The 26970-nt window shown below is 35.9% G+C and overlaps 1 protein-coding gene across 1 annotated transcript in view; it reads right to left on the reverse strand.

The window, feature by feature from the left end:
• Nucleotides 1-26493, reverse strand: part of LOC148955366 (cysteine-rich hydrophobic domain-containing protein 2) — a 65787-nt gene extending 39294 nt beyond the window's left edge. The window contains exons 1-2 of the mRNA XM_089108170.1: nt 26324-26493; nt 3267-3477 (exon numbers count right to left, since the gene is read on the reverse strand). Of these exons, the coding sequence (XP_088964296.1) occupies nt 3267-3477; nt 26324-26454 (342 nt within the window). The 5' untranslated portion in view covers nt 26455-26493. The remainder of the gene's footprint in view (nt 1-3266; nt 3478-26323) is intronic.
• Between the last annotated feature and the right edge of the window lie 477 nt (nt 26494-26970).

Genomic DNA, 26970 nt, shown 5'->3' on the forward strand with positions numbered 1-26970 from the left:
ACATCAATAAAAAATGAACAGAAATTAATTAAAAAATGATTTTTCTACAAAACAACATTGTCAAAGAATAGTAAAGCCTCATTAAGCCAAAAATGAGCAGAAATAAAATCAAATAATCTTTCAAGCGTAAAACTACCACAAATCACCATCAATAAATAAATTAAACCCAAAACGAACAGAAATTACAATGAAAAACCGATTCAAACTCAAAACGAGCAAAAATTATCATGAGTAGTGCTGACAACCCCCACACTTCCTCAAGACCAGAACATAATTTGCACTTTACTGAAAACAAACTACATTTTAAATATTTTCAATTTTTGACTTTAATAAATATAGAAGTATTAAGACTATAAGGAATAAATATCAGAATATGTATATTAAACTGACAATACACAGTTATTTTCTTATTTTTTTTTTTGGTAAAGAGCAAATTAGGTTCTGGTCTTGAGAAGACATGGGTGATGTCAGCCCTACTCCTTTAAATTTTTGCTCGTTTTGAGTTTGACTAGGTTATTTATTGTAATTTCTGTTCGTTTTGGGTTTCATTTATTTATTAATGGTGATTTGTGATAGTTTCACACTTGGAAGATAAGAAAAACCAACTCGTAGAAATTGACAACGCTTTCGTCCTTAAAAACTTAAACAATAAGAATTTGTTGGTTCCCAAAGCCAACTATCCGTTCAAAGGAAAGCTAAACCTTCTTAAACTTTTTGGTGCCACATGTTTTTAGCTTAATTTTGATGATCGTTTGCCTACATTTTTTTTCTTCATTTTTTTTTTTTAATTTGGTGCCTACTACTGCCAAAAATTGCAGAAATTCATATGGAGGTTTGTTCAACAAAAATGGATTTGCAGTTTTTTTTTAAGTTTTTAGCACTGTATATATAATTAGGATACTATTATATATACAGTGGTTTTTAGGATACTTTTGGCGTGTAAATTCCTCTTTCTCCCGTTCCTTAGCACTTTTCAACGAAACTAAAAAAAAATCCTCAAATTTGTAAACCTTATTTTCCACAGGTGGAGGGGGGGGGGGATTTTCCCGGGCCGTATTTTCCGGGGAGGGGGTATTTTCCACGGGCAATTATTTTCCAGGAAAGTGTTTTCCGCTGGAGGATATTTTCTGGGGGGGGGGGGGTAAACGCCTAGAACCTTCATTCACATATAATCTTTTGAACATTCTCCAAGGAGGATTGTTTCGAGAATATAATCTATAAATTACTGTTGAATCAAAATCTTAGTTCAGGGACCGTTCCAAATCTTAATTTCAAATTGAACAAAATTCAAAAATCATTTCGTACAAAAAACATATTGAATGCAATTGGAGACAACACCAGATCACCTTAGGCAACTTAAGAATTTAAAGTAGAACCCGTTATTTTGATTCTCAAGGAGAAAACCACAAAAAATTCTTTTATTTTTAGTGTCAAGTTATGGTACTCAGTATAATTACAGCAAGTACACTATCAATAAATGCTATAGGAAGGTTCAGAGATAGTGCTGCCTTATTGTGGATGAATTCGCGTCAATTGAAATATTCCGGTATAAGTGAGGTTCTTGAAGGAAATCTAGCATAGTGTATTTGTAATACCCAGTGATCTTAATGAAAAGAAAAGCGCATTAATAAGCATGTCCATTAAAAAAATATAGATGAATATTTTGTTATTTGGAGAAATAATTACAGAAATAAATTAGCATGATGAATAAAAAAAAGTTTACACTTGTCAGCAAAATTAGAGCGAAGTTGTAACGCAATTTTATAACAGTGTTGTCAGTACGTACACACTGTAAGGACTATAGGGGAGGTGGGGGGGGGGGGTTGTAGAATATCTTTCCAAGGGCCTAATACTTGAAGAAGAGCGCTTTTACGTAGAAGGATTTGTTATTAAACTTACCAACCAAACCAATAACTGGAAAGTTATAATATTAAAGTGCATTAAAAATAGTAAATAGAAAAACGGGTACAACCAAAATTAGAGGTGGCATTAGAAACGTTACCATTTATAGGGGAAGGGGAGAGGAGTAAACACCAGAAAAGTGAGTTTTTATGCCAATATTAAAAAAAAAACTTAATTGTACTTCGGACTGTTCTTAGGGGGAATCACCCCCCTTGTGTGTATATATGATTTGAAAGGATCCAAGTCAATCGAATTTCTATGCCGAGAATAAATGAGACAATAGAACCTTTCTTTCCAAATAAAGCTGACAAACGAAAGGTTAAACTGGGAAAGAACAAAAAAATTATCCAAAAATTAGGGACTTTGCTTAAAGGTCATTTTGGCGACAAACCCTTACAAAAAGTAAATTTTGCTAACCAGTAATTATTATTGAAACAGAATCTGAACTACAAATTATGTTTTAGACTGGAATTAAAATTTATTTGAAAAATAAAACAAGTGCAATAGCCTAAATGAACAAATTTTGAAAATGTGCATTCTATAAGTAATAGAATGCAGCTCTTCAGCTGTATTCTATTGCACTAATAGAATGCAGAATTCGTTTGGTTGAATTTGCTCTACAGCGGCTGAAACGTCAATTCGACGCCCTGTAATACACTAGCAATGACTCAGAAAAAACCTTTATCCTTTTTTTGCCCTATAACTGATGACTTATATGCCAGTTAAAAGTCAAGAGTCCACAGATTTGAAAGTGCAAAATTTGGATACAAAACAACATGCTAAACTTATTTTAAACTCCCTAAGTTGGAATGAATTTAATGTCAATGCTGCTAGTACCTTTGAAATATCGTTGAAAAAAATCCTTGCAGGGTGTCCCTTATAAATTACAAACACTGAACCATGCACGTGGTAAAATAGAAATAGAAATGAATATACTTGATACATTATATAGAACTTATAGGTATTAGAATGAAAAATATCAGACAAAAGATCACTATCATCCAATTTTTAGGCGGGAGGTGCCGGAATGGAGGGTACCAGTGTACAAGTGTGTTGCTGAAGTTTTGCTCAATAAGAATCATTCCAATTGTGAAAGTTAAAGTTTTTAGAATTGAGAATTTAAGACACACAGCCTTATTATGGCCAGAGTTATTGGACATTTATGTTGCCATCTATATTTTCAAATCTACAAGTACAACTGTATACACATAGCAGTTTCAAATATATATCCAAAATATTTTGAACACATACACTCTGCCCATAGACAATACCTGAAGTACCATTAGGTTACATCTACCTGCTCTCCCCTCCTCGAAAAACAGAGAAATAGTAAGAAACCAGTAAAAAATAGCGAATTGACCTACTCTTTTGCTAAGGCAAATAACAGGCCAAAGTGAGCAGCCAAGAGTGCAGCAGCAGCAAAGACAACCACAGATAAACCACTTCATATTCACAGGCATGCTTTTTTTAAGTACAGAATTAATCCGTCCAATTGTTTCCTGAAACTCCTCAGGAGCTACTCTTCCAGTCAAGGGTGCAGGGAAATCATCTTGAAACCTGTTGTTTAAACCAAAGCTAAAAAAAAAAAGAAAAGGTAACTGTATTTGTTTTTCACATTATGTGACAACATATATTGTCATGAAAAAGTTCATGATATTACAGCTAAGAGCAACGCATTATTTATACAAGAATATTAGTGTTCAATAAAACTATTAGCAATCAAGACAAATAAAAACCACAATCCCATTGTTTCCACTGAAATGTTATTTCACAAAAAAGCTGTGTTTGCTGATGTGGTACAATCTTCTTTAATGAGATATTCCTAACCTTAGCCTCTTTCATGATAAAACGCAAACCTTACAGAATAAAATTATAGAGGACAGAAAAAAATATGAGACAATTTGTACTTAATGTGTTGTACATGTGAGTGCAACAAAAAACAGGAGCCTATGCAAAAGTAGGAGTTAGGTTTTTGTCAATTTTGGGAATTTTTTTTTTTATCCAAATCAAGACTGGGAGTTATTATCTCCAAGTTAGGTTTTTTTTTAAGGGACAGTAATATGACACGAATTTGAAAAATTGACAAGGAAATGCTTCAAGCTCAGTATATAAGCTCAGAGAAGGCATTTGAATCCCCCCACCCCGCCCAAAGCGCTTAATTTTTAAGCTATTTTCTTATTAAACCTTATATTTACATATAGTTTACATATTGTTTTCAATAAAAGTTATGTTCCTGTTAAAAGTTGCCTTTCCAAAAAGTTTCTTGTGTGCATGTACACTCAAGTGGGTATACAAGGTGCAATTCGTCCCTCCCTAAATGCAAAAAAAATATATACACTTTATTTTTCATTTAAATTGGGTTGCTTTTTGCAATTCACCCATAATGCCTAGGTATCGCCCAAGACTGTATACACAAGTTAGATAATTTTAGCGCTTTGTATTATTTTTTGGACTTATTTCAAATCAACAATCGTCTCATAATGTCAATTAAAAAACAACTTTTATATATCTAAGGGCTCTATATTTAACATGGGGGAGTTCCTGGTGCGAATTTTGCATGGAGGGAGGCAAGGGGATATCCTAGGATGATTTTCTTTTTTCCTAGGAAAAAAGATCTCAATGATTGTCGATCGTATCGGCCTATAACCGTTTTTAGCATTTCTTTTGAAATATTTGCGTCTATTATTCTTAAAGATATTTCCCAAAAGTGTACTGTACCTGCGTATCAGTTCGGTTTTCAGAAAGAACTTAGTCGTGAGCATACTCTTTTTTCCCTTTTTAAGGTTCTTGTAGATGTGGAAGGTTCTAGGGATTCTATTGTTCTATTTGCACTGGACATAACCAGAGCATTTGATTCGCCTACTTTTGCCCAGATTTTGGTAGAAGCTTTAAAGAGAGGGGTTGACTTCTCAGTTATAAAGTGTCTTAAATACATGTATAAACATCTTCGTGCCAAAATGAAGTGCGGTTCAGAGCTTTTTAATGAGCTAAAGGGCGTTAGACAAGGAGGTCTCACTTCCACCACGCTTTTTAATAATTCAGTTATTCCAGCCCAAAGTTTTATTGAGTCCACCTGTATTTACGGGGGTTTAGACGTGTCTACTTACTTATGCTGATGATACCCAGAATCTGAGTCGCATTTTCTCTGGTTGTGAGAGCACTTTTCAATTAGAATATCAGCAAACTGGTTTAAGTTTTAATGTGGATAAAACTGTAGCTGTTGGTTTCAACCTCAAAGGATACTCTTATAAATCCCTCTAACTTACTGAAACTTGTATCCCCCTCTCTAAAACCCTTATTTACCTGGGAATGCCCATTGGAAATTCATCATAAGGAAACTATTAAGCTTACCATCCAAAATCTTGAAAAAAAGATAAGGATAGCTTATGCGTCACTGTCTTGTATCTAACATTACACACCTTAGTCGTTTCCATCTTTCTAAACTTTACAATAGTCTAACTGTGCCTCATCTTCTTACTCTGTCTCTTATTTGGCAACTATTTCTAAACTATATCAACTATATCTGCTTTAAAAAAAAACTTATTCATCGGATTTATTTTAAATTTGCTAAATTCCTTTTGCATATGCCCCTTGGACTAGTAACTCTTTTTTGTCCCAAAAATTTAAACTTATCTTTCGTTTTGCAATTATTGATAAATGAATGAAAGATTTTAAATCTTCCGCCAGTAAACTTAATCATGATTGGTCTTCTTTAATTTTATAATTTTATGATTGGATTATGATCTATTATGATTGTGTTACATTATGGATCTTATGATTATGTTATTATGATTGTAAAAACTACTTATTTTTGTTCAGTGCATAAACTGTCTTCTGTTTTCTCTTTTTTTTCCCCTTATATTGTATTCTGTCATTTAGGGGATATGTGCCCTTTTTTTGTTTTGACAGGTTATAAATAAATTGAATTGAATTAAACCAAAGAAACATTTTTTTTTCAGCTGAAAATAAGGAGCAACATTAAAATTTATAACGAGCAGAAATTATTCTGTATATGAGGGCACCCCTTCCTCAAGCCTCACTTTTTGCACTAAAGTTTGACTTGTCACAATTCTTTAAGAAAGACTGCTCGAACACAATGGTTGTTGAATTGTAATGAGACTATTTGAAAAGAACCTTTAGATTTTAGTGTAAAGACCTAGGGTTGAGGAAGGGGTACCCTTCCTCATATACGGAATAATTTCTGCACATTTTAAGTTTTAATGTTGATCCTTACTTTCAGCTGAAATACTTATTGTTTTTTTTTTATTTGATCTCCAAATAAATATTAAGACACCTAAGGATTAGCTTTTGTTCTAAAAATAGGTAATGTTTAATTAATACAGAACTAATTCAGCACTAGATTTCAGGATAACAAACAACCTGCATATTTAAACCGGAAATAAAATATTTGTTGCAAATTTCAAGGAATAATGAAGGATCAAGTAACGTTCCTGGTGGTAAGCCACAAAAAATAATAGAAAATTAGAGCAAGCAACAAAAACTGATAGAAAGTTTATGTTTGACACATTGACAATTGTTGTAGAGAAGGAAAGCAGCAATTATTACAAAGAAATATTCGGTTTAAAATTATTTTAAAGTGTACCAATAAGTACTCTTTGTTCAATCAGAATGGAAGCTTTCTGAAATTTTAGGATTATTACTGAACTACCCATGAAAAATCCCTTCCCCATCAAAATATAGCCCCCAAAGAAAACTTCAGTGTATTTTCCAATAATAAATACTATACATAGACAATGGGCAAGTTGCATAACTGACAGTCCTTTTCCTGGAGTTATGGGGGGTCTTGTCATCCCCAAAGGCATAGGTATTGGATCTCTCAACTATGCCAAATCCAGTGGCTATCTCAGAATTTTGATCAGATGTCTACAGAAAAAAGTGTCAAGGGAGGGGGTGCCAGTTGCCTTCCAATCTTTTTTGGTCACTTGACATTATGTTTCATGAAGACTGTTTTAGAACTATTTCGAGGTAGAACACTCACTCGTCTTAGTGGAAAGTGAAAAAAACTTTCCTAAAAATAAGTTTTTCAAATAAAAGTAAAGGCAATTTTAAACTTAAGCTCAGGAGATACAAATACCTGTTAAAATTCAAACTAAAAACGACCAGAAATTAGGCCTACTATTAAAGAATAAATGAAACCAAAAACGAACAGAAATTAAATAAACAATCATAGGAAAAAACATACAACAAGCAATAATATAAATGAATAAATAGATCTTAAAGCGAGTAATGCTTAGATTGAATATGAAAATCAAGCTTAAACCGAAAAAAATATTTTGCTATTGAAGTACAAATGAAACTTAAAACGAACATGAATTAGATAAACAATCAACGCAAACAAACATACAATAGATATTAATGTAAATGAATAAATAAATCTTAAAACGAGTGAAACTTAAATTGAATATGCAAATCCAGCTTGAAACAAACAAAAATCACTACAAACAAGAGTTTGGGTACCGCCTCCTTCTCTCACTGTAAAAGTCTAAAGCGAACTGCGTCATTGGCGCTTTACTGAAAACCAATTTTATTACAAAAATTTTCTTTTGTACTTAATATTGAAAATAAACATTAAATTACAGTAAAATTTTGAACTGACGAGCTTTCAGCAATTAATATCATTATACATCAAATATTCAGTTGAATTTATTAGTTCTCTGTAAAATTGTTCAAGACGAATATAGTTTCACTACAAACAAGAGTTTGGATACTGCCCCCTTCCTTAACTGTAAATAAAAACCAAAAGCCTACTGTGTCATTGGCGGTTCACTGAAAACAAATTATATCACAAATGGTTTCTTTTCCAGTTCTTAAAACATTGCAAATTAAAATAAAATTATAGTGAAATAAATTATTGTACTGATGGATCTTTCATCAATCAATATCATTATAAATCAATTGTTCAATTTGATTTTCTTGATGCTTTCCAAGTCTTTTCAAGACGCATTTAGTTTCAGTAAAGCGCCAATGACGCAGTAGGTTTTAGACTTTTACATTGAGGGAAGGAGGTGATACCAAAACTCTTGTTTGTAGTGATTTGTGTTCGTTTCAAGCTTGATTTGCATATTCAATTTAAGTTTCATTCGTTTTAAGATTTATTTATTCATTTACATTAATATCTTTTGTATGTTTGTTTGCAATGATTGTTAATTTAATTTCTGTTTGTTTTAAGTTTCATTTCTACTTCAATAGCAAAATATTTTTGTACATTCTAAGCTTGATTTAAATATTCAATCTAAGCATTACTCGCTTTAAGATCTATTTATTCATTTATATTATTACTTATTGTGTGTTTTTTCCTATGATTGTTTATTTAATTTCTGTTTGTTTTGGGTTTCATTTATTCTTTAATAGTAATTTCTGGTTGTTTTGAGTTTGAATTTTAACAGGTATTTGTATCTGGTGAGCTTAATTTTAAAATGGCATTTACTTTTGTTTGAAAAACTTATTTTTCAGAATTTTTTTTTTTAATTAATTTTTGCTCGTTTTTGATTGCAAAAAGTTTCAAGTTTTTAAAAATTCCTTATTTCAAAATCAAACTTTAAAAAAAAAAAAAATCAAACCTTCATGGAAGTATGAAAACTGGTATCAAAGTAACAATATCAAAGTGAAAAAAGTTGCCCCATTTGAAATGAGCCCCCTTTGAAGTTTATATAACGACCCCTTCTATATGAAGTGCGCCTGGAAAAAAATAAATGGAGTGTGTGGGGGGGGGCTACCTGCCCTCCGATCACTTTTTACTCTTAAAAAGTGGATTACAACTCTCAATTTCCAATCAAATAAGCCCTCTATAAAGTTTATACAAGCATCCTTTACATAACAAAAATATATGCCCCCAGGGCATAACTTACAACGCCTACCCTCAGGCCCTGCAGGGCTGTGTTGACACTGGAGTTTTTGTTATCTGAACTTTGAATATTTTTAACAAAATGTCTATCTAAAAATTTTTATCTGATGCATTTAGGGCGCAGAGGGGGGGGGCTAGGTGCCCTCCAATCTCTTTTGACTCTTAAAAAGTGAAGGAGAACTTTCAACATTAAATCAAATGAATCCTATCCAAAGTTTGTACGAGCATTCCTTCCATAAAAACGATATATGCCCCCAAAGCATTACTTACAATGCCTGCCTCTGGGCCATGGGGGGGCTGTGTTGACACAGGAGTTTTTCTTGTCTGACTTTTGAATTATTTTCAATGATTATAATTATTTTATAATGGGGTTGTATTGATATCAGAGTTTTTCTTATATGATCTTTGAACTATTTTTAACAAAATAGCTCAAAATTTTCATCAGATGCAATTGGGAAAAAAAGGGCGTGGGGGAGGGGCTGGTTACCCTTGGATCTCTTTTGACTCTTAAAAAGTGAACTAGAACTTTTAGTTTCCAATCAAATGAGCCCTCTCTGAAGTTTATACGAGCATTCCTTCCATAAGAACCATATATGCTCTCATGGCATAACCTATAACCCTTGTCCTGAAGATCTTGGGGGGGGGGGCTGTCATGCTCAAAGATATAATTTCCATAACTTTAAACTATGTTGAACAAAATGGTTATCTCAAAATTTTGATTGGATGTGTTTGGGGAAATGGTGGGCGTGTTAGGGGTGTTAGTTGCCTTCCAATCACTTTCGACTATTAAAAAGGGCACAATCCATTTAAATTTCCAATCAAATGAGCTCTTTTTGAAGTTTCTACAACAACACTTTCTATAAAAACCTTATATGCCCCCAGGGTATAGCTTACAACCCTTGCCCTGAGGGCTGTTGGGGGGGGGGGGGTTGTCACCCTCAAAGACCTAGTTTCCCAAATTTTCAACCACGTTGAACAAAATGGTTATCTTAAAATTTTGATTTGATGTGTTTGGAGAAAAGGTGAGCATGAGAGGGGGACGAGGTGCCCTCCAATCACTTTTGACTATTAAAAAGGGCACTAGCCGTATGGATTTTCAATCAAATGAGCCCTTTATAAAGCTCCTATGACAAAACTTTCTGTGAAAACCTTACATACCCCCAGGCCATAACTTGCAACCCTTGCCCTGAGGGCTGTGGGGGAGTGTCCTCCTCAAAAACATAATTTCTATGTGGAAATCAACTACATAGAAAAAAATGGCTATCTCAAAATTTTGATTGGATGTGCTTGGGGAAATGGGGGGGCGTGGAAGGGGTGTTTGTTGCCTTCCAATCACTTTTGGCCCTTAAAAAGGGCACTAGAACTCTCAATTTCCAATCGAAAGAGCCCCCTTTGAAGTTTTTATGACGACCCCTTCCGTATGAAGTGCCTCTGGGGCAAAAAAATAATAATAAATAAATAAATAATAAAACATTGGAGCTGTGTGGCCTTTACTATAGGCGACACTATAGCGTTGCCTATGATAAATCCTATATGCAAATAATGGACAAATTGCAGAATCTAAGCCTTAACCCCAGGCGCTGTGGAGGATCCCTGCATCCCTGCAGACATACTCATTGAATATTTTGATTATTTGTGGCAAAACGGCTCTAATAAAATTTTTAAGTGTTGAGGTGGGACAGGAACATACAAAAAATGCCAAGTTGGACCTGGTTCCCCTCCAATCACTTATGACTTTTAAAAAGGGGACTAGAACGTTGAACTTTCGATCAAATGATCGTTTCGAAGTTTCTACAACAACTCCTTCAATATGAGGAAAAAAATAGTACATTGTGCCCACACCACACTGCTTTTACTTTTTACATTGCTCCATTACATGCTTATTAAATAAAAAACAAGTTCTTACAACTGAAAGTAAGGAGCAACATTAAAACTCAAAATGAACAGTAACTATTCCATATATGATGGGGGTTATCCCCCTCCTCAATGCCTTGCTCTTCATGCTAAGGTTTTTTAGCACTTTTAAAAAAGCTTCTTATCATAGGTAACGCAATAGCACTGTTTAAGTAAAGAACAATGTTGGTACAATGTATTATTTACTTTTTTTTAGACCAGGGTACTTGGTATAGAAGGATTTGTTGTAGAAACTTCAAAAGGGGCTCATTCAATTCAAAATTGTAGTATAGTATAGGGAGTGATTGGAGGGAAACCAGTCAACTCCTCTTCCCACGCCAATCATTTGCTCAAATACATGTTGTTCAGCATAGTTTAAAGGTCCAGTAATTATGTCTTTGAGGATGACAACCCCCACCCCATTACCCCCAGGGCAAGGGCTATAAGTTATACTAGTTGCCCATTATTAACATATAAAGTTTTATGGAAGGGGTGGTCATATAAACTTGGGATGGGGTTCATTTGACTGAAAATCAGAAAATCTAGTGTCCTTTTTAAGAGACAAAAGTGATCGAAGGGCAACTAGCCCCCTCCCCCCAAGTTCTCTTTTCCCCAAATGCATCCAATAGAAATTTTGAGATAGCCATTTTGTTCATATTAGATGGATCACATATAAGAAGATCATATAACATGGCCTTTGAGGTTGAAATAACCCCTTGGAACCTGGGGGCAAGGGCTTTAAGTTATGTCCCAGGCACATATAAGGTTTCAATGAAAGGGACGGTTGTATAAACTTTAGAGGAGGCTCATGTAATTGGAAATTGAAATCTCTAGTTCCCTTTTAAGAGTCAAAAGTGATAGAGGGCAACTAGCCCTCCCCCCTTCCCTTGATGCCCTCTTTTTCCCAAACACATCTGATCAAAATTGTGAGAAGAGACATGTTGTTGAAATAGTCCAAAATAGTCCATGTTGAAATAGTCCATGTTGTTGAAAATAGTCCAAAGAATACATAACAATGCCTCCAGGATTAACAAAACCCCCCAGAGCCCTGGGGCAAGGGTTGTAAGTTATGCCCTGGGGGAATATAAGGTTATTATGGAATGGGTAGTTGTATATACTTTATATTGGGCTCATTCGATTTAGAATTGGAAGTTAAAGAGCCCTTTTTAAGAGTTAAAAAAGTTATTTGAGAGCAAACAGCCCTGCCCCACATCCACCATATCCCCAAACACATCCAATCAAAATTTTGAGATAGCAATTTTGTTCAGCATAGTTGAAGGGTCTGTAAATTATGTCTTTGAGGATGAACCCCCCCCCACCACAGTCTTCAGGGCAAGGGTTGTAAGTTTTGTCCTGGCAAGCAAATGGCAAGCAAAAGTATTGACTCTTATAGGAAAAGAAAAACCAAAGAGATGTAAAATAATATTTTCTTTTTCCATGAAAAAGACTATGTCAATAAAAAACAAACAGAAATTAACTTAAAAAACTTTTTTCACAAATGAATTTTTCAAAGAAAAGTAAAAAACTCCACTAAACCAAAAATGATCAGAAAATAGAATAATCTATCAACCAAAAGACTACCACAAACCACTATCAATAAATAAATGAAACCCAAAATAAACAGAAATTACAATAAATAACCAAGTCAAACTCAAAACAAACAAATATTAATGTAAGTAGGGTCCCCCATGCCTTACCAGAACATAATTTACCGTTTACTGTAAAAAAAAAAAAAAAAAAAAAAAATGCAAATGAATGTGCACTGTCAGTTTAATTCACATATGCTGATTTTACAAAAATTAATGCCAAAATTTTTGCCTTCAGCAAAAATTTTACCAGATACAAAAAAGGTTGGGGGAGGGGGGGGGGCGCCCCCCCCCTTGGTACGCCCCTGCTTAAAGTGGTAGCATTGGAGTTTGTTTATAGGATATTGACAATATATTTATCATTTTCAAGAAGGCCATATAGATTATACAGAAAATGTAACAACACTTTCTAATAGCATTGCTTGAATTAGCCTACAACAGAATCTAGATCAAAATGTAAACTGTGTTAATAAAGAGCAAATGTAAGCTGTCTACAGTTCTAGTGGGTGTCATTTATAATTGTATTGCTAGAATTAACCTATAGTAGGATGTAGATCAAGCTTTTATTATTTAAAGTAGCCTACTAGACATTTTTCATGGGCAGATAACTAGTATACTAATTATATAGATAAAAGTGGCACTAGATAGTATCTTGAAGTAAAATTCTAGACATTTCTAGACATTTTCCCTACCTTAGGAAGCAAAATTAGGGTATTGAAACTTTTAGGAACTAATTGAGACCCTTAATTACACCCCAGGAAGATTTCAATTTTATATATGTTTTACTTTAAGGCTATGAAAACATAATACTAACAACTTGAACTGTATTTAAGCTAGTGTTGTAAAATGACCATAAAATAAAAAACCAGTAAGCAAAATTGGGTATAATAAGATACTCCCTAGGAAATATAGGGTAAAACTGGTGTTATAGAGTTGCCCTATAGCTATACTATAAGACCAATTTAGTTTTTTTTAGTCTATCATTTTTTCAGCTTTTAATGAAATTTTGTAAAAAAAAAAAACTTTAGGGGAGAGAGGGGCGATGCCGCACGGGGGTGACTCCGTACGTTTGACCTGTCGTCTAAAGTTTTTGAGCTAATCCTTTCAAAAAATTCCCGCTAGATGCCCTTCATGTAACGCTCATTTGGCGCAAGTTTTAAATTTTGGAGAAATGAGACAACCGAGAAAAGAGGTAAGGAAGTTTTTATATGCTTGCTGGAAATCCTGACACATGTTGTATTTGTCAAATTTTTTCTAAGTTTTTGTAGCTCTTGAGCCGTGAGTTAGCAGGATCAGACAAGGTATAACCCTGCTATTTGCATGGTAATTTTCATCAGTAAATATCAGGCCGTTATCTACGAAAAAAAATATTTCAAAATGGCGCCAACATGGGGTGACTCCGGACACTTTTTGGGGCGATTCCGGACACTTTTCGTGGTGTCCGGTTTCGCCCTGTACTGACGGAAGTCTTTCATAAGTTGGAAAATGGAACTATGTGTAGCTGGAAGCAGAATGTTGGTAAAATTGACTGTATTCCTGTCATCCTATAGAGAAACTGAAGTGATTTGTTTTGGCTATCAAACTTTGTTTTCAACATTTACACTTAGACAAAAGTTATCCCTTGTCTTACAGCCTAGCCTATTTAAACACAACTACTCTGTGTAACAATCTTTGTCTTGAACCAAAGTTATCCAAGATTAAGTCTACCTATTATTTATATACTTTCTTCCAACTTTAAGATCCTATGTTCAAGATTGGACAGCATTTTCTATGATTTGGCTAAGCTTAACCTTTAATTTCTATCCAAAATTAAGGTATACTTTTGACTGTCTATGTGTTTAAAATAGTTTCGGCATGTCACTGTCTATTGCAAAAATATTAAAGCTAATCTTAATAGAATATTCTTCAATACTTTCTAACTGGTGTAACAATAAACCTTACCCCACCCCCCCACCCCTCCTTGTTTAAAATACATACTCTGAATTGTATACATTCAATGGATTATTGTCTTATATATTATAATGTTCAGTTTTATAATATATGTGATTGGAACTTATAATTAGACAGTGATCATTCAAAAGGAGTCATGTGAGATTTATATAAGCTTAGATTTACAGTACATTTTCACAGCTATGCAGATCAGTTCAATTCACTTTCACCCATCATATTTAAAAAAATACTTATTATTAAATGATTTACTATTATGTTGAACAATAAACATTTATTCAATGCCTACTTATATCAGAAAGATAAACAGTAGAGTCTAAGGCTGTATCCAAGGGGGTAGAGGGTTTGAAACCCCCAAAATGTTTGTCCGACTTGTAGAAACGTAAGAAAAATGAACATAAACAAATGTTTGATGTGGTTTTTTTAAGTTTTTTTGTTTAATGTTTTGTATTATAATGTAAAACTAAACATTACACTGCCTGCAGGCATCTTTCCATTCTATGCCTCAAAGTAAAAAACGAAACAATAGTAAAAAAAGAGAAAAACGAGGATTATACAAGCCAGTGAAACATATGAACTAAAATGCAAATATTTCGGTCAAGACCTCCGCTTGACCGTCCTCAGTGCAGGATAATAACATCAAAATTACTAATAAAACTCCATGGATACTATAAAAAATTTTTTTCCCAACCTTGAAACGAAACGCAACTAAAATTTGAAGACCCTCTCCATGTAACGGTGAAAGGGTAACTTCAGTTAAAATTTGAAGACCCTCTCCATGTACCGGTGAAAGGGTAACTTCAGTTACCCTTTCACCGTTACATGGAGAGGGTCTTCAAATTTTAGTTGCGTTTCGTTTCAAGGTTTGGAAAAAAAAATAAAAAAAAAAATTTATAGTATCCATGGAGTTTTATTAGTAATTTTGATGTTATTATCCTGCACTGAGGACGGTCAAGCGGAGGTCTTGACCGAAATATTTGCATTTTAGTTCATATGTTTCACTGGCTTGTATAATCCTCGTTTTTCTCTTTTTTACTATTGTTTCGTTTTGTCATGATTAGCCAGTGTGGTCTTAGAAATTATTTATGCCTCAAAGCACACCTCAAAGCATGGCGTGACCTGTGTAAATTTCCATGTTGTTCTCTTGAGGTTCTGACGATTATAATTTTCTTTTACAGATGGTTCGCAACTACATTCGAAAGGAGAGTGGTCCTCCTGATCCAGAATTAGTCAGGCGTGCTGTTATTCAATTTATACATGGGAAGTTGTCTTTCCGAGCAACCGCAGAAGAATTTTCCCTGAAGAAGAGTACCCTTGCGGATGCCGTGAAACGATACAAGGCAAAAATGCAAATTCTCAAGCAGAGTGGTGCTAGTGGTAGCAATTTTGACAATGACTTTGTTCAGGAGAGCACTAAGTTTGTTTTTACTTCCAAACAAGAGAAAGAGCTTGCTGCATACCTCGAAAAATGCTCACTACTTAACCATGGGCTGACTCCCTATGCAACAAGAAAGTTAGCCTACCAATGGGCAATAACATTGAAGATAAAATTCCCATCAAGCTGGAAATTGAATGACAGAGCAGGAGTGGATTGGCTAAGAGGTTTCATCAAGCGGAAGTTGTTCAGGGAGTTGTTCAGGCCCCAAAGGTGATTGCTAAAAGGGGAGCAAAACAGGAGGCACAGACTGTGTCAGCAGAAAGAGGGGAAAATACCACAATGCTATGCTTTGTATCTGCAATTGGTCATTCCACCAGGGTTTGTTTTTCCAAGAGTCAAAGCTCCAGAAAGGATTTATTGAGATGGACCACCAGGGTGCATTGGCTTAGCCCATCGCAATGGATGGATGACTTTGGACAATTCCCTTTGTTCCATAGAACACTTTCTAAAAGAGGTCAAACCCAGCAAAAATAACCCTGTTTTATTCTTGTTTGACAATCATGAAAGCCATATTTCAGTAGAAGTAGTTTCTTTGTGTAAAGATAACAGCATCGACCTCCTAACCTTTCCTCCCCATTGCTCCCATCATCTCCAACCCCTTGATGTTTCAGTGTATGCACCATTTAAGCATGCAATCAGGGAGTCGTTTGACAATTGGATGCAATTAAACCCTGGTCAGAGAATTTCAATACATGAAATAGAAAAATTGTGCAAGTATCCCTTTCTGGAAAAGCTGAATCCTCAAAACATCACAAATGGTTTTGAGAAGGCAGGAATTTGGCCTTTAAATCCAAATGTGTTCACAGAAGTCGATTTTCTGCCAGCTGAGGTGACAAACCGCCCAGATCCAGCTGAACAGAATGCCCCAGAAACTTCCAATATGGATGATCCTCACCCTGGTTTATTTTGTGATTCATCTCCTGTCATGATGGGTCAACAGCAGTCAAACTTGCCTACGGCAGTAACTCCTGAAAGCATCAGACCATATCCACAGGCAAAAATGCATGTGTGGCCGCACAAAAACCGTAAAAAACGCAAAAGTAGAATTCTGACAGAAACGCCAGAAAAAAGAGCACTAGAAGCAGAGACTGAGCTAAGGCTTGCTAAGAAAAAGAAAAAGTCGCTAAAAAAGTCAAAGGTTTCACTCATTGCTGAAAAAACTAGAGACAGCATTTCAGGCAAAGATGTAGAGCTCATTGACGAGTCAGATGACGAGTCTTTACAATGTGGAAGTATCCGTGAGTTTGAGACTCGTGAAGAATTATCTTGTGGAAATTTTATGCTTATGAGGTTAATGGTTGGTAAGAAGTAAAACTCTGCTGTTTACTCTGTTGGTGAAATTGAAGAAATAAGTGGCAGGGTAGCAAAAATAAACTACCTGCGCAAGTCTGGTAGGAAGTTAATCTTCCTTGAATGTCGAGATTGTGCAGAAACTGACTTTCAAGACATTATTATGAAGCTTCCCGCACCGGTATCAGTAGGAGGAACTGGGCGAACAGCCAAAGCTCTTGTATTTGGCTGTGATTTGGCCCAATTTCCTATACAATAAATTTAATGTTACATTTAACTTGTATGTTATCTGAATTAAATGTTAATAATATCTGAATCAATAATTACAAGCATTAATTAATGAATGTACAGAAATGCCCCATGTGTGTCCGAAGTCACCCCCTGTTTGGGGTGACTTTGGACACTTGAAGAGGTCACACATTTTTGGGTCTCACCAAGAAAGGACTTGATGGATGTCATTGAAAAAAATCACCAAGAAAAGTGAATAATTGAGCTATCTATTCATGTAAAAAGGAAGTTTGTATCTTTAGAAATACGCTTTTTAGGGGTCAAAATCCTCAAAATGTACGGTTTCACCCCTCTCTCCCCTCTTGTTTTTCTGGTTCTTATTTTGTCAAATTTGATTCAATTTATTGGTGCACAGGTTGAAAGAGAGACACATCAGCAGATGGCTTGGGAAATATATAATTTGGGCTATATGTTTGCACATTAGGGGGGGATAGTAAAGTATAGCAGAGCTGCATGCAAAATGTGTTAGCTGCAATTATTCTGCATATTATGAACTAAGGATTGTTTTCTTAACATGCTTCCTTCTCAATAGCCCCTAATTTAGACCTTTACCCAAATTTTGCTTACAAACCTTATATATCATAACTGTAAAGGGGAATAGAATTCTTGCTTATAGCCTTAAATTTATAAAAATAAGGCTGTAGATTATCTTTAACTGCACAAACAATTTTATTTCAGGTAATTTTTCAATATTTTAAAATTACAATTATCTGCATTATAGGCCTACATATATTGTTCTGATGTTTTGATTAATAAAAGAGACTGAAGTCAGACAGCCTTCTAGACCATGTAATTATGCTATAGACCCATGGGCCAAAAGATATTGCTTTCTGAAATTGTTTTACTGGAAAGATTATGTAAAATGTTCAATAGGAGAGAATCAGTACATATAAATAATGTGATATACCACAAGAGAAGGGCTAGTTGAACACAATTTTATCACTCAATCACACATGCCTTTCAACAAAATGTATCAGTACAATTAACAATTCTATTGCTTTCTTTCACCCTGCTGTGAATTCAGTAAAAATCACAATAACATATCAAAACCTGTTTGGAGTGAAAACTACAAGGGGTCATAAAATATATCAATAAAATAATGTAAAATACACAAAATTCTCAAGTTATGTATAATAGGTAAAATACTAATTGTACAGGGGTTCCTTAAAATTATGCTAAAGTACATGAAATACCCAATTTACCATTTACAACACTAATTTAAGCCATCTTCTTCTGAGAAGAAAAACCCATCTTATAATTTTAATTTAAGTCTTAAACATATGATCATAAAGTCCTTAAGTGTCTTACGTATCAGGATCTAGCAAAGATATGAGGCTCAATACACTTTCCATGGATATATACTACTGGTTGCCATTACATATTACAATAGTACTTCCCTGTTTTTTTGTTGCTTAATTTGCATTCATAAAATGCTGCTTGATTAGCATTTACTGTTATTTACTGTTGATATTGTACAACATAATTGCAATATTCAAGTGGACTGTATATTTATTGATTTGGGAGTGGTAGAGGGGGAGGCTATAAGTGAAGTAGCACAGCTTTGGCAAAGAGATAAGTAGCCTACTGACTATTGCTTCAAAGTAGGGTAAAACCCCCAGTACTTAGACCATTCCTAAGCTTTGATGAATATTTTGATTAAAATGCCTGTTGACAGTAGCTTCCTGATCATTAATATGATGTAGACATTTGGGATTGACAGTTAGGTTGAGACTGGGCTAGCTAAGATTGGCTGACTACAATCTAGGAAAACTTTTGTTTTAGTATTTAAATTTAAACTTACCCTTACATCTTAACCTATTTAAGCATTATTGCTATGCTTAACAATGCTTGTCAATGATAGTATGTTAATGATTAAATACATGTTCTAATTTTAAGATCCTACTTTCAAAATTAGGGAACAGTTTCTTAGCTTAGGCTCAAGGTTAAAGTGTATGCCCATCATATGGCTCCACTGTTGACCATCAGTGCATTTAAAATTGTTAATGTTGTATATGGCTAAATATTCAAGCTATAACATGCTTATTAGCCAGCAGTACCTAGAGATTTTATAGTGGTTAACTCTTCAACTGATGATCTGCTGTCTGACAACTGAGTATTTAACTATAGTTTTCAGAATTTTTAAAATCTCCTTCAAACAGTCTGTGGTATTAAGTATTAGGTTACTGGTATCAGTGGCAGATCCAGGAGGCAAGGGGGGGGGGGCTCACACCCCCCAAACATAGTCTAAAGTAGTGTAATTTATTTAATTAACACAAGTTTGCATTAATTAAACTTGCTTCTAATGCAAGTTTATCGGATCAACCTATTTGCCCCCCACCCCGAAAAAAAAATGCTGGATCCACCACTGACTGGTATTGTAATGTATTCTATCTTCGGGTAAAGAGTTGAATTCACTTATTTAATGGAGACCCAACACCTATAAATAAAGTGCATAAACATAAGCAAACAACACAAAAGCAAAGCAAGCAAAGCAATTAAATCAATATATTTCATCTTCTTTCTCATGTAGAAATGGCTTCCATCACTGCCAGGCTGGACAGAGGTGGATCTCAACGTGACGATCAATGCTCAGGTGCATACGCGCAGGTGGTTTGGAAAGTCTAACTGAGCGAGTGACTCTTCCTGCATCTGGCGGGGCTTCAGTATTGGTCACAAGGGGTATGCCTGTATCAGTGGTTGACTGACATCGTAGACTTAATGCTATTTCCTTCTCCCCCCTGACGTGTGGCCTTTCGGCTCCCGTGAAATCATCATCTTCTACTACTGACGGGGTTTACTCGTCAGTACTGCTGTTCAATTCGGCACATGATCGATCTGCGACAGGCGTCGTACTAGCTCCAACTGTCGCTGTTCCATCCGGGTAAGTATGTAGTTCAGGGCACTGGGTAACACGACCTGAATGTAATGGGTGGGATGGTATAGGCGCCGGCTCGGCTATAACTGGTTCTGATCTGTGACGTAGGTGGCGCCTGTTTCTCCAAAGAGTACTGTCGTCTTGCAGCCGCACCAGGTAAGAGCGCTCTTGTTGTCTCAATTTCTTCTCGACTACGCCCTTGCGCCATCTACTATTTTCATCAAATTTCACCCATACTTTCTCTCCTATGCTCAATTCTTTCAGCTCTTTGGCGGTCTTGTTGTGAGCTCTCTGCTGTCTGACCTGAGCTTTCTCTCTTGCTTTCTCGAAAACCAGCTTCGCAATTATTTTTGGCTGCAGATGGGATGGCAGTACTGGGACGATTGACCGGGTTTTCCTGCTCATGAGCAGCTGAACCAGTGTATATGCTCCATCAACTGGGGTGTTTCGGTATTCCAGCAATGCAATGAATGGATCTGTTTGGCTTTCTGTTACTTTTGTCTTGATTCGTTTTGCCGTCTGGACCGCCTTTCTCGCTCATCCCATTGGACTGTGGGTATCGGGGACTCGAAGTGACGTGGTTGATATCCCAGGATGCTGCAAACGTTCGAAACTGCTCCGAGATGAATTGTGGCCGATTGTCTGAAGTTATCTTCTCTGGTATACCATATCTGGCGAAATGCATTTTTAATTTTGAGATCACTTGCTGTGAGTTTGAAATGGCAAGTTTATCCACCTCAAAAAATCTACTATACTAAGGTACGGTGATTAGGTATTTCATACCACTGAATGTAAAGATGTCCAGGCCCATGTGTTGGAATGGATACTGGGGACCCTCTGAGGATATCAATGGCTCTTTCTGTTGATCCATTTGATGCATGGCGCATATTTTGCAACTAGATACTAGCTGCGTGATATCTTTCGTGATGTTAGGCCAAAATACAGAGCTACGAGCTCTTTCTTTTGTTTTCACAATGCCAACGTGTGACGAATGAAGCTGTCGCGGTATGTCTCCACGGAGTGCCTTAGGCACAACAATGCGTTCGCCTTTCAGTATGATACCATCGTTGGTAACCAGCTCGTCTCTGTAGTTCCAGAATGGAAGAACGATAGATGGTACATCTTTTCGGTCGTTAGGCCAGCCAGATTCGACGATGTCCGACAGTGTTTTCAGCTCAACATCTCTTAGGGTTTCCTCATGGACTTCCTCTAGTTTGTTTCTGCTTACTGGAATATCTCTAAAGAACGCAAGGATGGCTACTTCTCCTTCAATTTGAATTTCTGGTCTTGGTCAGGTAAGTGCATTCGTGATAAGGCATCAGCTACCAGGATTTCTTTGCTGGGACGATACTGGAATGATAGTTCATACTGCTGGAGCACTAGCATCATTCTTTGCAGTGGGGGTGGTGCCCTATTTATTGGTTTGGACAATATCGCCTCTAAATGTTTGTGATCCGTTGTCACAGTGATCTTTCTACCACAAATATATTGATGAAAATGTGTGCAGGCAAACACAATTCCCAGAAGCTCCTTCTCGATTCGTGAGTGCCGTTTTTCTGTGTCACTAAGAGATCTAAAAGCAAAGGTTACTGTGGCGTGATCCGCAACCAGTTGAGCATCTAGCCCGTGTTGTGATGCGTCTGTTATCACTTCCACCTGGGCACTTTTGGTATCAAAACAGGCGAGGTTGCTGCAAATGGCTTCCTGGACTTTGACTCGGGCATCGTTGTGTACTACTTTCCAATTGAACTCCTTTGCTTTGGCCAGGTCCCTAAGTAGCTGGTTTAGGGTAGAGAGGCTGGGAATGTACCTCGACAAATAGTTGTACATCCCTAGAAGAGTCTGCAATTCATCTTTGTTCTTGGGGGCTGGCATTTCTTTCATTGCCTTAATTTTGTTAGGGTCTGGTTCCATACCTCCCTTTGTCAGTATATGTCCAAAGTACGGAATGGCTACTGCATCGAAAATGCATTTCTCTTTATTGAACTTGATGCCTTTTTCACGAGCCCTCTGCATAACTGTCCTCAGTTTCCTATCATGATCTGTTGTACTTTCAGCCATTCCAGCAACATCATCTACAATCAGACCAATGTCAATACCTTCGAACGCCTCTTCCATTCGTTTTTGGTACTCATCCTGGGCTGATATGAGCCCAAAAGGATATCTCTTGAAGCGGTATCTTCCGAATGTTGTGCTGAATGTAGTGAGGTCAGCAGATTCCTCGTCTAAAACCATTGACCAGTAACCATTTCTAGCGTCGGTTTTGAAAAATCTTTCTGCTCCAGCACATCTCACTGCTACATCATCAAAGCTAGGAATGGGGTGGTAAGGATGCTTGATACATTTGTTTAAGTCCACTGGATCTAGACAAATTCGGATTTTTCCATCTGGTTTCTTTACAAGGACAATCGAATTCACCCAGTCTGTTGGTTTTTGTACCTTTTCTATGATGCCAAGATTTTCTAATCTGTCTAGTTCTTCTTTTAGCTTCGGCTGAAGGGCATATGGAACTCTTTTTGGTTTCTGGACTGTCGGAACAGATCCTTCTTTCAGGTAAATGTAAAATTTTCCAGGCAACATCCCAATACCTTGGAAGACATCATCATATTCCTCGAGGATCTGTCGTACTTCAGGTCTGGTTGAAACCGTGGCTGGGTCTTCAGTCATGCTACATGACATGCTAAGCACAAACTTTATCAAGTTCATCTATTCGCTCGTGTGTCTACTAAGGATTGGTCCTTTGTGGGTTTCAACAACATGGAACACATGGACCGGCGGTTCTCGGTCCTTATACTGAATCACAATCTGTGCAATTCCAAGTACGTCAAGGCTGCATCCACTGTAGCTTGTCAGGATATCTTTGTTGGGAAGCAAGGTAGGTCTTGGTTTTAGGGATCTAAATTCACTTGCTGGGAGAACGTTTGCATCAGCCCCTGTATCAATTTTGAAGGTTATTTCTCGTCGGTATTCAGGTAGGTTAACTTTAATCATCGGCTTTTGGACTGAATCTGTTCTGCTGTCAACAGACTCGATGAAGTATTCATTGTTTCCTTCGTTCTCAGCTGGCAGGGCTTCAATTTCGTTGACAGACCTGCTTTTGCAAACCTTTGTAAAATGATTTGGCTTCCGACACTTGGAACAGATCTTCCCTTTTGTGGGGCATTTGTGTTCGTGGGAGTAATGGTTCCCACAGAAGTAACAGTTTGGCGTCATTGTCCTTGGCAACACTTTTTGTTTGCGTATGGCTTCCACTTCTTGCTTTACAGCACTAGTACTTTGTTTATTTCTCATCTGTGCATGGGTCTCCACAACTGTTTCAATTACATGGCTAATATCAATAGCTTTTGCTAGTGTAAGCATTCCACCTTCACTCAATAGTCTTTCTCTTATCCGGTCACTCTTTACTCCAAACACCAGTCTGTCTCTCACCATTTTGTCCGAACTATCTCCAAAACTACAATCGAGGACCAGTAACTTCAGAGATGTCACATGATTCAATTGTCTCTCCTTCTTTCTGATTTCGTTTGTGAAAAACGAATCGGGAAAATATGGGATTGGAACTGGGTTCAACATGCTCACTGAATTTTCTCAGATATACATCCACTTTATTTTTGTCTACTTCTGGAATCTGGAATGTGTTAAATATATCTCAGCTTTTTTCTCCTACCCATATCAGCAAGTAGGTGCACTTCACAGCATCGGCTTTTCCGGACAAGGGTCCTGTGAACATCAGTTCAGCATGCTGGCAAAATCGCTTCCACGAGGCTTTGAGATTGGCCGACGACCAATCAATTGTTGGATAGGGTGTGCTGTCCATTCTGACACCATGTAATGTATTCTATCTTCAGGTAAAGAGTTGAATTCAATTATTTAATGGAGACCCAACACCTATAAATAAAGTGCATAAGCATAAGCAAACAACACAAAAGCAAAGCAAGCAAAGCAATTAAATCAATATATTTCAGGTATGGTATCCGTTTAGTGGTTCTACTCTCAGTAAGGAAACAAGCTAATTAAATAAAATTACCAGCATAAGATTCCTTATCTTATGTTCCTTCAAAATGCCATGGCTGCTTTTCTGACAGTGCACCCCACTCCCATGATGATCCTAGATATAGTCTTAGGAATATAAAATACAACAACAAAACACTAAAACCTTTAGATACTTACACTATAATATTCAGGATGTTTCTATTAATCAGATTGTGATGTTTCCATCCATTATTATTCATTTTTTAAACAATTTAAAACAATATCTTTGTAAAGAATGTAGGCCTAGCCTACTTAATCTGAGATTAAGATAGATTTCAGATTAGAGGAATAGAAACTAGAAATTTTACAAATCTAGACAAGCTACCTGTTATAGAACACTTCAGGAGATGAAAAACAACCATGAAATATAGGTCAATTACTAGAGATAGCCTATAAATAGGACCATTAGGAAGTGTACTGTCAGAAAATTAGTCATTAGATTTGGAAAGAGTATAGAATAAGGAACCTAATGGTACAAAAAATAATGTTTTGTAGTAATATTTTTCCTTCTGGAAACACTAAACTGATCTGAGTGGTACTGCTCAGTTCTTATTAGGTTATAGTGGTTGCCTTGAGTTGGGAGAGAAAAGATACATGATTACTTCAGAAGTTTCCCAAGGACATAGGGGAGAAGCCCTCTTTCAGCTCTAGACCTATTCATCAAATTTATATTTACACAACTAGCCTAGGGTACTTTCTAAGTTAGTAAAAAACCCATCATGTTGAATTTCACTACATCTTACTATGATAACACCCAAAATGCCTCTAGTGAGTATTTAAGGGTAAAATTCTAGACAAGCTAGGCCTACTTTTTGCTACCTTGAAAAGTAGTTAAGTTAGGAAAATGAAACTTCCAGGGATGGATCTATGGACTAAAGTATGTCCTAGGAAGGTATGTTTGAAGTAGGTTACCTATCTCTACTCTTTGTCCCTCTAGAACAAACTTTAAAAATATTTGTTTTATATAAATTAAACCTTGCAAAATGGATCTTCTGGTTAAATAAGGAACAAGAAAAGTATTTTCATCTTCAAAATTTTGCTCAATCCCAGTTTATGAGGTTTCAAATATATGCAGGCTAAGTACATTTCTAAAATTTAGAAAAAACATTCATATGGCTTTAAATTTTACTCAAATAACAGGAATCTCATTTTCAGAACTAAAACCAGAGAAAAGTAACTGAAAATTAAGGCATAATGTTGTTTGTCTAATTCTAATAGGTAAATTACTGCCAAGTAGGCAAATTTCTAAGACATAGATATCAGAAGAGGGTAAAGTTCTACAAAATCCTATTATTGAGTTAGGAATAAAGTTAATACACCATTTGATGCCATTTTTTATGCTGATTATTAATATAATAATCATTTCTATTGGAAATGAATTTCAGCCCCCCCTCTATATATACCTAACCCAACCTAAACAAACCCTGAATTGGCATATAGAGGGGAGGGGGGCTGAAATTAATGTATGTTAGAAATGATTATTATATTTGAAATCAGCATAAAAAAATGCATCAAATGGTGTATTCACTTTATTCCTAACTCAATAATATGATTTCATAGAACTTTACCTTTGGTAAAGTTTTACAAAATCATATGAGTATTATTGAGTTAGGACTAAAGTGAATACACTATTCAATGCCTTTTTTTATGCTGATTACAAATATAATAAGCATTTCTATTAGAAATGAATTTCAGCCCCCCCCCTATAAAGGCCAATTCAGGGTTAGGTTAGGTAGCCTGTAGTATATATAGGGGGGGGGCTGAAATTCATTTATGATAGAAATCCTTATTATATTTGTAATCAGCAAAAAAAAGGCATCAAATGGTGTATTCACTTTAGTCTTAACTCAATAATATGATTTCGTAGAAGTTTACCCCTTTTTTTATGCTGATTACAAATATAATAACCATTTCTATCAGAAATGAATTTTAGCCCCCCTCCCCACCCTATATATGTCAATTCATGATATATATTTGCACATATGGGGGTGGGGGTTAAGTTAGGGGGGGCTGAAATTTGAAATGATTATTATATTTGTAATCAGCATAAAAAAAGGCATCAAATGGTGTATTCACTTTATTCCTAACTCAATAATATGATTTGGTAAATATTTAACCTCTGATGATCCTATATTGTAAAGTAGCTTATCTAAAATTGTACCCATTTAAGACTAGCCTAACTTATGACCTAGGTTAGTCTAACTCACATAGATGAGGAAGACGTAGCCCCTTTTATTACTACAGGATCAGGAACAGTAATGCCAAAAAACGGGTCGTATTCTTGAGACTCAGAAGGATATTCATGAATAGCTGATATGTTATCGTCTTCCACTTGCATGTCTAATTAAAAAAACTTCAAATTCATTTTTGTTTCTTCCCTTTTTCTTTCTTTTACTTCTAAAGGAACTTGTGCAGCATTGCAAGCAGGGTTTACAAAAGTTCTGAGAAAATATACGAAAAACATATGAAATTCGTGCAACCATTAAAGTTGTATTCGGACGCTTGATTCTGTCTCAGACTCCGTCAAAGTCGTGTAAGATCATTAGACACAGTTGTTAGACAATTCATGACCACCATTAGGGCGTTTTCGAGATTTCTTGCTACAATTAGTTCTTACTACAGGGTTTCTTACAAAGTCTTCACTAATGAAGACCAGTCATAATTTGACAGATCAGTAATCAGATTACCCTTTTTCAATCACCCGGTTTTGGGAAAGTGGTTCAAAAATCTTTTAGTGAAGAGTGAACTTTTGGTAATCCAAAGAAGTAAACTTAAAACTCACTAGTTACTAAACCAAGCACGACAAGGTCCGAATGGCTGCAGTGACGAAATGTTTATTTTGCTTGATTTTAAG

This window comes from Artemia sp. Qi Xiang Cuo, chromosome 2, assembly GCF_049724085.1.
Source record: "Artemia sp. Qi Xiang Cuo chromosome 2, ASM4972408v1, whole genome shotgun sequence".
NCBI classification, from domain to species: domain Eukaryota; kingdom Metazoa; phylum Arthropoda; class Branchiopoda; order Anostraca; family Artemiidae; genus Artemia; species Artemia sp. Qi Xiang Cuo.